General features: G+C 35.9%; 1 protein-coding gene across 1 annotated transcript; it reads right to left on the bottom strand.

Annotated features, from left to right (window-relative positions):
- Positions 1–1,282: 1,282 nt before the first annotated feature.
- Positions 1,283–11,644, bottom strand: LOC141348261 (uncharacterized). The gene is made up of 4 exons (XM_073852691.1): positions 10,578–11,644; positions 5,268–5,488; positions 2,850–3,900; positions 1,283–2,729 (listed from the first exon to the last, which is right to left on the bottom strand). Exons 1-4 carry the CDS (start codon positions 11,642–11,644, stop codon positions 2,720–2,722), a joined length of 2,349 nt encoding a protein of 782 aa, XP_073708792.1. The 3' UTR covers positions 1,283–2,719.
- Between the last annotated feature and the right edge of the window lie 3,798 nt (positions 11,645–15,442).

Below are 15,442 nucleotides of genomic sequence, written 5' to 3'. Positions count from 1 at the left end.
AACCCTATTCCTAAACCTACCCCTCACAGATGATTTTTTTTTAAACACTTATGTGATTTATAAGGTTTTTTCCTCAAGGGACCACAAATGTACCCACAAGGTTAAAATGTAGTAAACCCCAGGGACACACACCACTCACTGCATAAACCCCATATGAGCTCCTTCATTCACATCAACCAGCTCTAGGTGTTGAGCTTTATTATTTTATTTTTATGGGTGATACTTCAACACATACACACACAATAAAAAAATAAAACAAAAAGCACAATTGCACAAAAAGTATGACTACACTGTAAAAAGTTTTCACCAGTTTCAACTTAAAATCTTAAAGAAGCTGCTAAACTTAAGTTAAATCAACTTAAGCCATTTAAATTTACAAGTTATATCAAAAATTTTAATTGTAATAAGTTCAAATGACTTGTAGTTTTAAGATGATTTAACTTAAAAACTTAAGGCAGCTGCTGAATTTAGGTTAATAATTTGAATCTGGTGAAAACTTTTTACAGTGTACTTTAGAACTGTTTTTTTTTATGATAAATGAACCTATTTTACCTCAAATTAAGGAAAATTCAAATTGTATTTCATTCATGTAATTCTTATTTACCAGGAATAATTCCATACACATTCCAAAACCTAGGCCAAAAAGAGGAAAGGCAGTTTAGCCAAAGTCTCAGAACTATTTATAAGAAGATCTGGTCCTAAAATTACAGGGATTTTATGATTTCTGATTCTTATTACTGAAATTCCATTCCATAAATATTTCTAAATAAAAAAAAAGGCCATGTTCATAGTAATTGTTCTTCATGAAGCGTCATGGTTTGAATGGAAACATCAAACTGACTACAACAAGCCCTTTGAAATGTAGCCTATTATACATATCACTGGATATCAAGGGTGAAACTGGTAATACAGACAGTAGTCTCATTCAGTGTGTTGAAACATATTTATTAGACATTTAAAAGCTCTATTTTGAGAAAATTAAAGGATGGAAAGCAAAAAACAAGCAAGCATAATAGACTATCTCAGAACTAAAATTATTTCTTATGTAAGGAGAATTAGCAGAAAAATATAAATTCCTTCAGAGTGAGAAATCAGATGTGATTTCAAAGTGAAGCCTGAGCCAGTGTGAATCTTCAGGCTTGAATTAGAGGTCACTATTTTTTACACTGAGGGAAAGTGACAGACTTTTTGGCATCTGTTTTTTTTTTTTTTTTTTTTTTTTCTTGTCCATCAGGTCTAAAAGAAACATCAAATCTCAATAGATTTCAAATGTGAGACAGCTTACTCTGGACATAGTACAGATCTAGTTGTGCACTCTGACCTCAGATGTGTTTTTTCCATTGCATAATGTATTAGTAAATGTTAGAAAGTCATGCAAGTTTTTCCTCAAGATGACAAAAGCACAATAACTCTGGTTTAAAGGGATGGTTCGAAGTAGAATTGACTTCATTGCTATGCACTCCGAAGCCCATCTAAATACCCCATCCAAAGTTTTTTTTTTACCTTTATGGAGATATTGGAGTTTTTCGAATTGCTTGTTACAGGAGTGAATGGTACATGTGATGTATCTCGTAGATTGCACCACTAAACGTGCAAGTAATCTTACCAAATGTGAACAGTAGTGTAAATAGGTTATGTACTCACAAAAGCTGCATCAAAACATTTGTAAGTCCACCATGAGTGTTTTAAAAACACGTTTTACCCGAGAACTACTAGTCTCAGAATCTACAAGTCGACGTCACTTCCCTGGTTTGAAAAAAGCACGTAAAAGTCCTCCTTCTACATCTGTGTGCATGTCAACTTGTAGGAGGTCTTTTACGTGCTTTTTTCAAACCAGGGAAGTGACGTAGACGTGTCGCCACTTATATTTTATGAGACTAATAGGGATCGCCTAAAACGTGTTTTTAAAACACTCATGGTAGACTTACAAATGTTCCGATGCAGCGTTTTGTGAGTACATAATCTATTTACACTACTTGCAGTCTTTAGCAGCCTCCTTGTTAGTCGTAGGTGCACCTCTTGAGATCAGGGGAGTGAGGTAGTGAGGTTTACCTGCGCAGCACTCACCCCCCAAACCTTACTCCCATCCGGGTCACGGCACCATTATTATCCCTACACCCAGGTCCTAGTCGCACCTGTTCTGAGCGGGTCTCAAAGCCGGATCTCTGGCATGGGAGACTGGTGCACTGACAGTAGTTGTTGCACCTCTTGAGTTTAGGGGAATGAGGTTAACCTGCGCAGCACCTACCGCTGGCACACGGAGAACGTTTTAAAATGACATCTCATCAATATAATCTATAATCCTTTTAAATTTAACTATTTTGTACCGTATCGGTATAATTCTCTAGTCTTAAAGCCCACCTCTTCCCGGTTTTCTGCAACCATGATGTGCGTGCATCCCGAATGTTCACAACCCTATGATTGGTCTTCAAGATGTGTGCTTTTGTTCACATGTCCAGAACCACTGCTGTTACATCAACCTACCACTCGTTGGCTCATGAACAGAATGTTAATGTCAGCGAATGACAGAGGAAGAATCTGAAAGCATCTCTCGTCTCTGTATCCTTTTTAAGCAGTGGTGCAAATACAATGATCTGAAGATGTTCCTTCTTCTCTGTAACAAGCAGGTGCCAGAAACAAAAAGCTGAACAGTGCTGCTTTGTGTTCATCTGATTCCGTTATGTGTCATCAGAGGGAGAAAGTATGGTTTCCATCACAGTTACAAAAATCTAAATATGCGAGTAAAAACAGAAACAGAAACGTTCTCATTAAAATGACTTCTCGAAATAATCAGATACTTCCTCATAATAATAGTGAGAAAATTCAGCGCATGAAGATAAACTACTTACTGTGGTTTCTCTCTGCTGTGGATCCTCTCATGTCTTTTCAGGACTCCTGACTGACTGAATCTATTGTCACAGTGTGAACACTTGTAAGGTTTTTCTCCAGTGTGAATAATCTGATGCCGTTTTAAACTGCTTACTGTAGTAAAAGTCTTTCCACACTCAGAGCACACGTGATCTTTTACATCAGCATGAGTTTTCTGATGTCTATGTAAATATGGCAGCAGTGAAAAACTCTTTCCACACACAGAACATGAATACGGCTTCTCCTTTATATGAACTATCAGGTGTGTTTTAAGGGCTGATGCCCAAAGAAATGTTCTTCCACACTGCTCACATGTGTACAGCTTCTCTCCAGTGTGCATGTTCATGTGCTCTTTAAGACTTGCTAACTGTAAAAAACTCTTCCTACATTGATCACAGGTAAACGGTCTTTCTCCAGTGTGGATTCTCATGTGAACTTTAAGATTTTCTCTGTATGTGAAACTCCTTCCACACTGAGTGCAGGTGAACGGCCTTTCTCCAGTGTGAACTCTCATATGAATCTCTAGATTTTGTTTCTTTGAGAAACATTTCCCACACTGACCACAAGTGAACGGCTTCTCTCCAGTGTGAACTCTCATGTGAATTTTAAGACTTTCTTTGCATGAAAACCTCTTCTCACATTGATCACATGCAAACGGCCTCTCTCCAGTGTGAATTCTTGCGTGTTTTCTAAGGTGTGACAATTGCATAAAAGTTTTCCCACATTGATGGCATGTGTAGGGCTTCTCTCCAGTATGAATTCTCTCATGAATCTCAAGAGTTTGTTTGTATTTGAAGGTCTTCCCACATTGATCACACGTAAACGGCTTCTCTTCAGAGTGAACTATCATGTGACGTGAAAGACTTTGTTCGGTTGCGAAACTCTTTCCACACTGAATGCAGTTTGCCGATTTTTTGGCTTTTGTTTTCTTTAAAAATGAGTTTTTAGTCTTTGAGTGACTCAAAGGTTTCTCTTGAGATACCTCTTCCATTTCAAAGAGTTCTTCACTCTCCTCATTCTCTTCCATCAGCTCTGAAATGAAGAACAGTTTAGTTTCATTTTCAGTCAATCTTCCAATTATTTATTTTTTATTTTTTTTACTTTATAGTAGAGCCCTGCGCGGGACTGTTTTCTTCATCCCGCTCCCGCCCGCCGAATTTCTGACCATTACCGCCCGCTCCCGCAACGTGTGTCACACTCCCGCCCGCACCCGCAATATGTATGACCACTCCCGCCCGCACCCGCAAAACTCTGAGAATTTATTCCCGCACGATAATAGAAATGCATTGATTTTGCCTCTTCTCCTGTCCCGCAGGGGAAAAAAAAAACGTATTTGTATTGATGTTATTAAGGAGATTCATGTTTGTTTCTTTCCCTGGCCTGCATGTATTCTGACACACTAGGGAATAGTAGCCTGGGCTATCGAGGACATCTAAAACGCTTAGGCTACCAAGTCCGACTTCAAGTACTTTTTTCACGTAATTGCCGTATGCAGCCAGATGAGGGAGCGCCGCGCAAACATTACAACACACAGACTAATCCAGCGCGTTGTGCCGTAGACAGGCCGTTAGAAGTACAGAACGGATTTGCATCGGGCGAGGGAAGAGGGAGGGCACCCTCTTGAAATCCCCCTGCAAAACAAGTTAAGCTGTCCAATGAAATGGAGTTGCACTTTACCTCCGTCCTGAAAACGAAGTAAGTTTAAGACTTTTTTTTCCTCACTAACGCAAAGCGCGCTGAGCATCCGGATCCCGCAGTGCTTTTTTTAGCCGCCCATTCCCGCCCGCAGCAAAGTTCAAACCGCCCGCTCCCGCGAGATTTGCGTTGGGTCCCAATCCCAATGCAGCCCTCTACTTTATAGGCACAAATCATGTTACTGTAGTTAGAACTACAAATGTATTTAAACAACACATTGTCTAACACAACATTAAAATTTATATTTTGTAATATTTTATAGACATTTACACTCAAACTGTTTTTGCCTTCAAACTGTCCCATGCTTATTTATGTTCACAGTCTGTAGTCGAAGATTTATCTTTATAATTTGCACATTATAGCCTTTTGTACTGGAGCTAACGTGAATGGAAGTTTGATTATAAAGGGAGCACTCTTTATGTATATTTCATCTATTAACAATTTGAATAAAAGTTTTATTTTTAATGTTGCTATTAAAAACCAATGCTATATACACTGCAGACAAACACATTTAATAGTAAAGGCTTTAACAGTAAAGTTTTGTATTTTTTTACACACAAAGACATGAATGTCCTTCAGCATTATCAGCTAGATTATTGCACAGCTCAAAAAACTGGTCATTTTACAACAAACTAAATCTTAAACAGCTTGAAGCCTTATAACCGTCAGCATTATTAATAAAGAAAAAAAGAATAAACACCAACCTGTTTGTTCTTCAGTATCTTCAATGCGTTTCATTCTGCAGGGTTCTGGATCTTCCATCTTCTCTCTGTCCTCTTTAATAAACAGATTCCAGCTCTTCCTGAAGCTTGTTTTCACTTGTAAGCTGATGATAAATATTCCAGCATTTGTTGGTGAACTGCAGAGGGAGGAGCTTTTCTGATGATGTGATTGTTGTGGGAGGAGCTTTGCTGAACATTCATTTCTGTGTGGAAGAAGCAGATTTGCCACCATCAACAATAAATCAGTTAGTTTTTTTTATTTTATTTACACATTTAAGTATTTATGTAAGTGAAGCAGATGTCTTCAGATCTTTGTTGAACAGACCAGAGCCTTACAAATACAAAATGTAGCCTCTTTTATTTATTAAAAGAAACAGTGTCAACACAAAGAGCACATCATTTAAACATTTTTTTAAATAACACTTAACTCACATATGTGGTAATACACATATTCTCTACATTTCCGTTTTCTGTTTTTCGATTGTTAATATTTTCCATCTTCATTAACAAATACAGGTAAAATATCTAAATACAGTTTACTATTTTCTATACATTCAGATCAATAAAGTAATTAAATTACTTACACATTACAGTTTTATATGTGCAGAAACTGACAGCGATCATGATTCTTGAAACAGAAAGAGTACCACAAAACAAACATCAAAACAATCATTCACACGAACATACAAAATCGCTCTGTTCCCAATCAACGTAACGTTTTCCTCACATGGTTATCGCCTGCTGTTCAACTCAGCAAACACACGAACAGTGCTGTATCCGATGAAAACAAGGCAAAGACCTCCTATGTAAAGCGTATTTAACAACCGCAAACTGCTACCTCTCCTCAGGAGACTCGACGCTCACTGATGAGTGAACGCGCTCTAGTGATGACGTCATCGCCGCGGGGCGAGATCAACGGCAGAGCAACAAAAAAGCGCCAAAATCAATTTAAAACGACAAAACAACTGTGAAACACATCAGGCAAACATCATGTACACTAATGTGGACAAACAGACATCTCATTCAGTTTACTGGAGTGAAATACAGTTTATTAGGCAATTAAAGGCTTCACTGGGAAAATTCTAGCATAATGGTTCATGGCTTTCAGATATTAAAACTAATAGTATCACTTTTTGCTGATGCACATAAAAATCAGTTCACAATAAATATGGTTGATGAAATTAAAAAACGTAAAGATCATAAAACTTTAATAAAAAGGTAGGCTTAACATTTAATCAACAAAAATGCAACACTTAATAACTTTGCTTAGCTAAGCTAATAGAAATATTTTTTTTTTTTTTAATATTTGACTGAACATATTTTTGTACAAAGGGGGCGTTTTGCCCCAGCAGTGGGGTAAAATACCTGTTGATCTATGAAGTTTGCTTCATAGATCAACAGCAAAATGAGCAGACTATAGTTTTTAATGTCTAAAAGTAAAAGGCAAGTAATGTATCAACATATATATATATATATATATATATATATATATATATATATATATATGATATATTTGAGAAATTCATTTATATGTGACCCTGGACCACAAAACCAGTCATAAGGTTAAATTTTACAAAACTGATATATATAAATCATATGAAAGCTCAATAAATAAGCTTTCTATTGATGTATGGTTTGTTAGGATAGGACAATATTTGGCCAAGATACATCTATTTGAAAATCTGAAATCTAAGGGTGCAAAAAAATCAAAATACTGAGAAAAACACCTTTAAAGTTGTCCAAATTAAGTTCTTAACAATGCATATTACTAATCAAAAATTACATTTTGATAGGTTTACAGTAGGAATTTTACAAAAAATCTTCATGGAACATGATCTTTACTTAATTTCCTAATGATTTTTGACATAAAAGAAAAATCAATCATTTTGACCCATACTATGTATTTTTGGCTATTGCTACAAATATACCCCAGCGACTTAAGACTGGTTTTGTGGTCCAGGGTCACATATTTATACATATAACTAAGCCATGCAAACAAATATGTTGAGGTAATTTTTTTATTTTGTTCAAATATTTTGATTTTACCACCTAGTTATACTGCATTAAGTGTAAAACAAAGGATTTGATAGACAGAAATATAATTACTATAAATATTATATATTATGATAGAGAGAAACTATGCCCTCTGGGGGGCGTTTTACCCCACAAGCTATGTCTTTTCAATTATATTCTTTATAAATAACATATCCTCTCCTAAGAGTAGTACTCAGGTAAATAATAGCCTACAAAAAAAAGTAACTAATTAAATGTAAAATAAAACTTAATAGTCTTTACTGTATAAACAGACTTGATTAATGCGTATTAAAGTCTTAATGTTTAGCAGGGTTGTAGCACCAAATGTGGTCAAAAACAAGGGGTGAGCCCTTCACAACACTAAAAACCCAAGACTGCTTTATTTTCACTATCATACACAACTTTTATTTACAAGAAAGTTATATATTAAATCATTAGAATGTTTAAATATATTTTAATTACGCCGCAGGTATCTTTTCATACTTACAAAGGAAGCAAAATGAGGATCAGACATGACAGTATATCTCGCATCTGCATTTTATAAATTCGTCATTGAAGAATAACCAGTGGTTTTAAAAACAGTGAAGAACAAAGTAAAAATAATGCTGTGTCTTTTGAAAGTGTTACAGTCTCTTCTTGCTGATTCTGTTCAGGACTTCAAGTGAAAGACTATTGTAGTTTTGTCTTTGTTTACTTACTTAAGTGTTAAACTGCTAGGAAATGTTAGCGGTAGCAGTCAATTACTGCAGTTACCACATTGTTTTATGGAAATCACTGGCTCTCCATTGAAATGAATGGGATCGTGTTACTTTGACGCTGTGTGTCTTTGTAATGTGAACCTTGCTATTACTTAACATAACCCTGTTGTGTTTGATTCCTTTTTTCAGCATGTATTTTGCCAAATAAAAGTGATTCAATCTATCCTGTTCTCAGCAGATCATTTTGGAATAAAATTGACTGGGCCCTATGTGCAAACCATCTGGGCCCCACATGGGTGTGTTTGCTGGTTGATTTCAATAGTAAGCAAAAGTTTACAGAGAAAAGTCTATATTAGTACACAGAGAAAGAATATGTACATTTGAATTTAAACAATACAATTATTTGTGCAGTTGTGTGTTACGTGTGGACTAGGGATGTAACGGTATCAAAACTTCACGGTACGGTAATACCTCGGTATGAATGTCACGGTACGGTATTTATTGAATCATTTACAAGAAAAACAAAACTAATGAAGAGACTCGAAAAAAGTGCCAGAAGTGTTTATTAAACAGTTTACATGAACACTGAACATATCAATGGCATACAAATTAGCCATCTATCTGTAATCTTTGAAACAGGAACTTCAATTTTTCAATTTTAATAACAAAAAATTATTAAACCATGTAACCACGTTACTTTTTTTTCGCAGTACTTTAGCCTACTTTGTGTAGTAACGAAAACATTCATTTCAGTGGAAAAATAAGTCCAAAACTCTGTTTTAACATTTTGAACAATAGGGCTCCACAATCTTTTGCTTTTTTTTTTTTTTTAGAAATTATTGTGTGTTTTTATTTTTCTGATAATCAAATGAAAGAATAGACATTTATTTTTAATCAAATGAAAAATAAACCCTTTTAATTTTTGGCAAACAAACAGGTTTACTGTTAAAATCAATACATGGAAGAAAAATTATATTCAGTTTAAAACGTTTAAATAATAATTGTAGTATTTTTGTTCTACAATTAAGTGGTTAATCTTGTTGTAATATTTATTTTTTATCATATATATTATTTTATGTAAATTATTTAAATAGGAATATATACACACCTACATTATACTGTACAAAAGTAATACAAGACTAATATTGTTCTGTTACATGTTAAACCGTACTTTTATTTGGACAGGTTGCCGTGAAGTTTCTGTGTGTATACCGTAGTATGATATGATGCTAGTTTTCTCAAATGAAACGGTAAAGGTGACACTCACAGCAGCTTTGGAGACTGAGTTATGTTCATGTGAGATACAAAGGCCAAAAATTAGCGGGAGCATCACGCGTGCTTCAGTATGAGTGTTGTAAAAACAAAAAAACAAAAACGTGTCTTCTCCATTTATACAGACAGAGGCAAACGGAACATGCAGTATTCATATTAAAACGGTCTTTCTCCATTTCAGTTTTCACAGACACTAGTCCATATCGCGATTTGAATTAAGTGACAGACCAACTTTTGATTTATTAATCCAATAATCGACAAATTCCGTGGCATTTCGCGCTATAACGTTAGTTAATTCGGTTTTTATGAATGGAGTCCGCGATCCAGTCCGTGTTTTCGCGGAGGAGACATTGTAAACGCGTGACAGTGTAGAGACAGACATGACATGCCTTCGTGTAAATAAGATAAATAACATAAGGCAATTTAGTTTGTTTAATAAAAGAACAATGTATAGACCTGTTCTATAGGAAAGATAACCTTAAATGACTTCTATTGTGATCTGGCGCTATATCGAAAATAAAATGAACTTGACGTTCAAGGGGGGCGGGCAACAGACCGCAAAGGATGATGGCCACGCCTGGGCTGATGGGAAATGTAGTTCCCGCTACCTCCCGTTCGCTTCATTCGCCTGAGCAAACTTTTCTTAGAAGAACTATGGTTTTATCGAGTCATGCGACCACGGTAGTATCGAAAAAATTTGCTATTGCGGTACGACGGTATTTACAATACCGTTACATCCCTAGTGTGGACAAAACATTCATATTTGCATGTCTATTTTTAGACATTTATTTCATGAAGAGACAAAAATTGCCACAAAATTGCATCCATCAGAGAGAGATGGGAAAATACTATTGCTACAAGTTTCTATCTTCTTGGTGGACATTGGTAGATATTTGAGTATACAAGCACGTTTGACAGATTTTGGATCATTTTGTATGTGAAGACTCAAAAAAACAAAAAATTCTGGTTTCAACTAGAAACGAATTGTTCAGAGAGCTGAACATATTTCATATTTTATAGTTTTGAGAAGAAGAAAAAAAAAACAGTTCGCATCCTGAGAATTAGGCCAAAGGGACTGAGAATTTTACACATGTCAGCAATGTTCTGAATTTGTCCTTTTTTTTAAAATGTCTTTTTTGTTTTTCTTTTTAATACACAAAAATAACCGATAAGAATGCGGTTAAAATGCCAGATGGATCAGCAGTATCAGTCAGGGCAGTAATACCTTTTAAACCTTAGCAATATCCATCCCTAAACAGCACATATGCATTTCAGTCACCAGATTCACTTTTTCACTTTTTTGTTTGAATGTAAATGTGTTTTGGCAGTGTGAACCTTAAGGAGTCCTTTACGTGTGAAACTCTTTCCACACTGAGAGCAGCTGAAAGGCTTTTCTGAACTGTGAGTAACTAAATGATCCTTGAGGTGTACTTTCTGTGTGAAACTCTTTCCACACTCAGAGCAGCTGAAAGGCTTTATCCCAGTGTGAATTAACATGTGATGCCTCAGGTTTCCTTTATGTGTGAAACTCTTTCCACACTGAGAGCAGCTGAAAGGTTTTATTCCAGTATGAAATAACATGTGAGTCTTAAGGTATCCTTTACGTCTGAAAGACTTTCCACACTCAGAGCAGGTGAAAGGCTTTTCTGAACTGTGAGTAACTAAATGATCCTTAAGGCATCCTTTCTGTGTGAAACTCTTTCCACACTCAGAGCAGCTGAAAGGCTTTATCCCAGTGTGAATTAACATGTGATGCCTCAGGTTTCCTTTCTGTATGAAACTCTTCCCACACTGAGAGCAGCTGAAAGGCTTTACTCCAGTATGACTTAACATGTGATCCTTAAGGTGTGATTTGCGCGTGAAAGCATTTCCACAGTGAGAGCAGGTGAAAGGCTTTTCTGAAGAGTGAGTTACCAAATGATTTCTAAGGTGTCCTTTCTGTGTAAAACTCTTTCCACAGTGAGAGCAGGTGAAAGGCTTTATTCCAGCATGAATTAACATGTGCTCCTTAAGGTTTTTGTTACATGTGAAAGTTTTTCCGCACTGACAACAGCTGAAATGCTTTTCCCTACTATGAACTTTCATGTGTTTGATAAGGCTTCCTTTCCGTGTAAAACTCTTCCCACACAGAGAGCAGCTGAAAGGGATGTTCTCACTATGGATTTTCATGTGTTTCAGAAGGCTTCTTTTGTGTTTGTAAGTGTTTCCACACTGAGAGCAGCTGAAAGGTTTCAAGACGTCTGTTATTTGATTGCTGCAACTCTCAGATTTTTCTCCAGTCACATCATGATCTTTCAGACTCAGATTTTCCTCCTCCACCTCATTCAGATCTTGTCTTTCTTCTTTCACTTTCATCAGGCCTAAAATAAAATCATTAAAAAGATGACAATCAAATGGGACATTTGGGAAATACAACGAAAACATTTGTGTACAGATGAAAACATTTCAAACAGTTAAAAATATATCACAAAGCACAGACAAGACACTTCTGGTATAAAACAAGGTCTTGGCTTTAAAATGTTAAGAAATTCAAACAATAAAAACTGGTTTGTGGCAATCTTTCATGTATTGCCTTGTTAGATCAATGACACGTGAACCGCCCAGCTAAAAATGTTTGGTTCCCAGAACGTTCCCTATTGGTTAGCCAGGGAAGTTTTCTTAATGTAAATAGAATGTTCTCTTTAGGTTAGGGGAATATAACCCCTAAAGGGAACATTCTGTTTACATTAAGAAAACTTTCCTGGCTAACCAGTAGGGAACGTTCTATTTATGTTCCTGAAAGGTTCCCTGGAAGTTCTCTGAAGGTTCCCAGAACGTTCCCCTAACCTCTTCACTCCAATACCGTTTCTGTATGTCAACACTCCCGCATCCCGGAGTAAGCGGCATTAAAGGCCGGCGGATGTAGACCTCAATAATCACTACTACACATTGAACTATTGTTTAATCATTGCAGATAATCAGAGCACATTTAACCATCATAAGGATAATTAAACGAGACTGAATTATCCTATACTATGTTAAGACTACTTCTTCGTTAATATGTAAGATTATAATTTAGAAGTACCATACCATAACCCAGATTTAATGCAACAAATAACAATGACTTCTGCAAAAAAAAAAACTAATTTGGCATACTGTCAATGCAATTACAGTAAAGAAGGAGCATTTGAATTTTATTTCTGGAAATGTACTGCTTTTTTAAAAAAAAAATCAGGGTAAAGGGAGACCAAGGAGTGGAGGATGTACAGATTGCCAGGTTCATATTTTCTTCAAGAGGCACTGTAAACAAACAGTTTTACGATTCCAAAAAGCTAAAATAAAGTCTGATAATATCATCTTGGTGTCACATTAGTTGCAATTATAGTAAAAAACAGTTAAGGTCTTGTTTTTACAAGTATCTTCAGACACACAGTGTCTAAAGCTCTGTTGTCCAAATGTAGCCCAAACAGTCAAGATAAATGGGGAATAAACACCAACCTTCTTGTTCTTCTTGTTTTATTCTGCAGGGTTGTGTTTCCTCCTGTTTTATTCTGTAGGTTTCTGGTTCCTCTTGTTTTATTCTCCAGGGTTCTGGTTCACTCATGTCCTCCTCACTCTCTTCTTTAACAAACACCATCTTCACAGCAGCAGATCTCAGTTCAGATGATACTCCTCCAGATATTTCTGCTTGCTTCAAAACTTATGAGGATGAGAATATTACAGTATTTACTGAACTGATTGAAAAACTGTATTCTTCTATTTACAGAACGTGCATTTCTAACAGTTTGTATTCAGCCAGCATCACAACAAAACAACTGAGAGCGCGGTTAAAAATGAATCTTCTTCCTCTGAGGTTTAATGGTGTTTGGCAAACAAATGTATGTGTTTTAGCGCCATCCGCTGGACTGGAGTGTGAAGCGTCGAGAGGAGGGAAATAATACGGGGGAATTATTTATGGCCGTCTGAAAAACCGGGAGAAACCCCGATGGGTGTGGATGGGTGGAAAGTGCCCAGGTGGAGCAGAGAAGCAAACTGTCCTGTTCAGGACTTCAAGTGAAATAGACTATTGTCTATTGTTTTGTCTTTGTTTACTTACTTAAGCGTTAAACTGCTTTCAAATCCCTGCTGAAAAAACCAGCATATGCTGGTTAGGTATGTTTTGGTGCTGGGATGCTGGTCCTTTGCTGGTTTATGCTGGTCCCTTGCTGGTTTATGCTGGTCCTTAGCTGGTTAATGCTGGTCCTTTGCTGGTTTATGCTGGTCATGTTGCTGGTCAAGGACCAGCATAAACCAGCAACGGACCAGCATTAACCAGCAACATGACCAGCAAAAACCAGCAAGGGACCAGCATAAACCAGCAAAGGACCAGCATAAACCAGCTAAAACCAGCATCCCAGCACCAAAACATACCTAACCAGCATATGCTGGTTTTTTCAGCAGGGATGTGAAAGCAGTTTAACGCTTAAGTAAGTAAACAAAGACAAAACAATGGAAATCGCATTGAAATGAATGGGATCGTGTTACTTTGACGCTGTGTGTCGTTTGTAATGTGAACCTTGCTATTACTAAACAACCCTGTTGTGTTTGATTCATTTTTTTCAGCATGTATTTTGCACAATAATAGAGATTCAATCTATCAGGTTCTCAGCAGATGACATGCTCTTTTTTTGGAACAAAAGTGACAGTGCAAACCATTTGGGCCCCACATGGGTGTGTTCGCTGGTTGATTTCAATAGGTAAAAGTTTACTGAAAAAAAGTCAATATACACAGAGAAAGAATATGCACATTTGAATTTAAACAATACATTTATTTGTTTAGTAGTGTGTTACATGTAGATAGAACATTCATATTTGCATGTCTATTTTTATAATCTCTTTCTCAAAGAGAAAAAAATACATCCATCAGGGTCATCTTCTTTGTGGACATTGGTAGATATTTGAGTATATAAGTATGTTTGACAGATCTTGCATCATTTTCTATGTGAAGACCAGAATGGATCAGCAGTAACGCTCACTGACGACGTCATCGCCGCGGGGCGAGATCAACGGCAGAGTAACAAAAAAGCGCCAAAATCAATTTAAAACTATTGATAAAATGCTATTTGATTTCCTATGGAAAAATCGAACATACTATGTCAAAAAGACTGTAATTATCAATACATATGAGAATGGTGGCCTCAATTTCTTATATTTCACTACTATGAACCATACCTTTAAGAATTGGATTAAGCATCACTTAAAAAAAACACTTCTATCTGGAACTTTATTCCTACTTACGTTTTTTTTTTTTTTTTTCAAATATCGGTGGTCTAACTTTTGTTTTGATGTGTAATTATAATATAGATAAAATTCCAGCTAAATTATCTGCCTTCCACAAACAAGTGCTCTTATCTTGGTCATTAATATATACAGTAAGCATAATTGTTCTCCTCATCGCTATTTCATCTGGAATAACAGAAATATACTTTACAAACACAAATCCCTTTTTTTTAAGAACTGGTTTGACAACGATATCAAATTGGTTAGTCAGTTATATAATAAAGAAGGAACACTCTTTTCTTATGATGAAGTCCTTTCTCATTATAAAATACCAGTAACTCAAAAAGAATTTGCAATTGTTTTTAGTGCAATCCCTTCAGGTACTCATATCATGCTATTTAAAGGTATTGATAGAGACTATTCTCTCGATTCAGTGTCTTTTGATGTTACTAAATCTTATATTGGTAAAATATGTTGTTCTTCAAACCTCAAGAATAATAATAGAGATATTCGTACTCTTTTCCAAAGAGAAATTGTTACTGTACCTTATGTTTTGTCTCATTGGGTCTCTTCATTGAATGGAAAATTGATTTGCTGGAGAAAAGTATGGTTGTTACCACAGAAATATCAACTTAGAAATAAGATTAAAGAAGTTTCTTATAAGCTTATTCATAGGCTTTATCCAGCAAATCATTATTTACAAAAATTTAAAAAAGGAATAAATATAAATTGTATTTTTTGTAACGAACATGAGGAAACTGCCTTGCACTTATTTTGGCACTGTACATGCTCAGTTACACTGTGGTGTAAGGTCCAAAAATTTATTTGTGAAAATATCCAATGTTCAAGACCTTGTTCACTCTTATGGGAAAATGTACTCTTTGGATTTACTGACTATCCTGACAAAGAGGAGCA

Source organism: Garra rufa, chromosome 1 (assembly GCF_049309525.1).
Source record: "Garra rufa chromosome 1, GarRuf1.0, whole genome shotgun sequence".
Taxonomy (NCBI): domain Eukaryota; kingdom Metazoa; phylum Chordata; class Actinopteri; order Cypriniformes; family Cyprinidae; genus Garra; species Garra rufa.
This window is presented reverse-complemented; position numbering and strand designations above follow the sequence as displayed.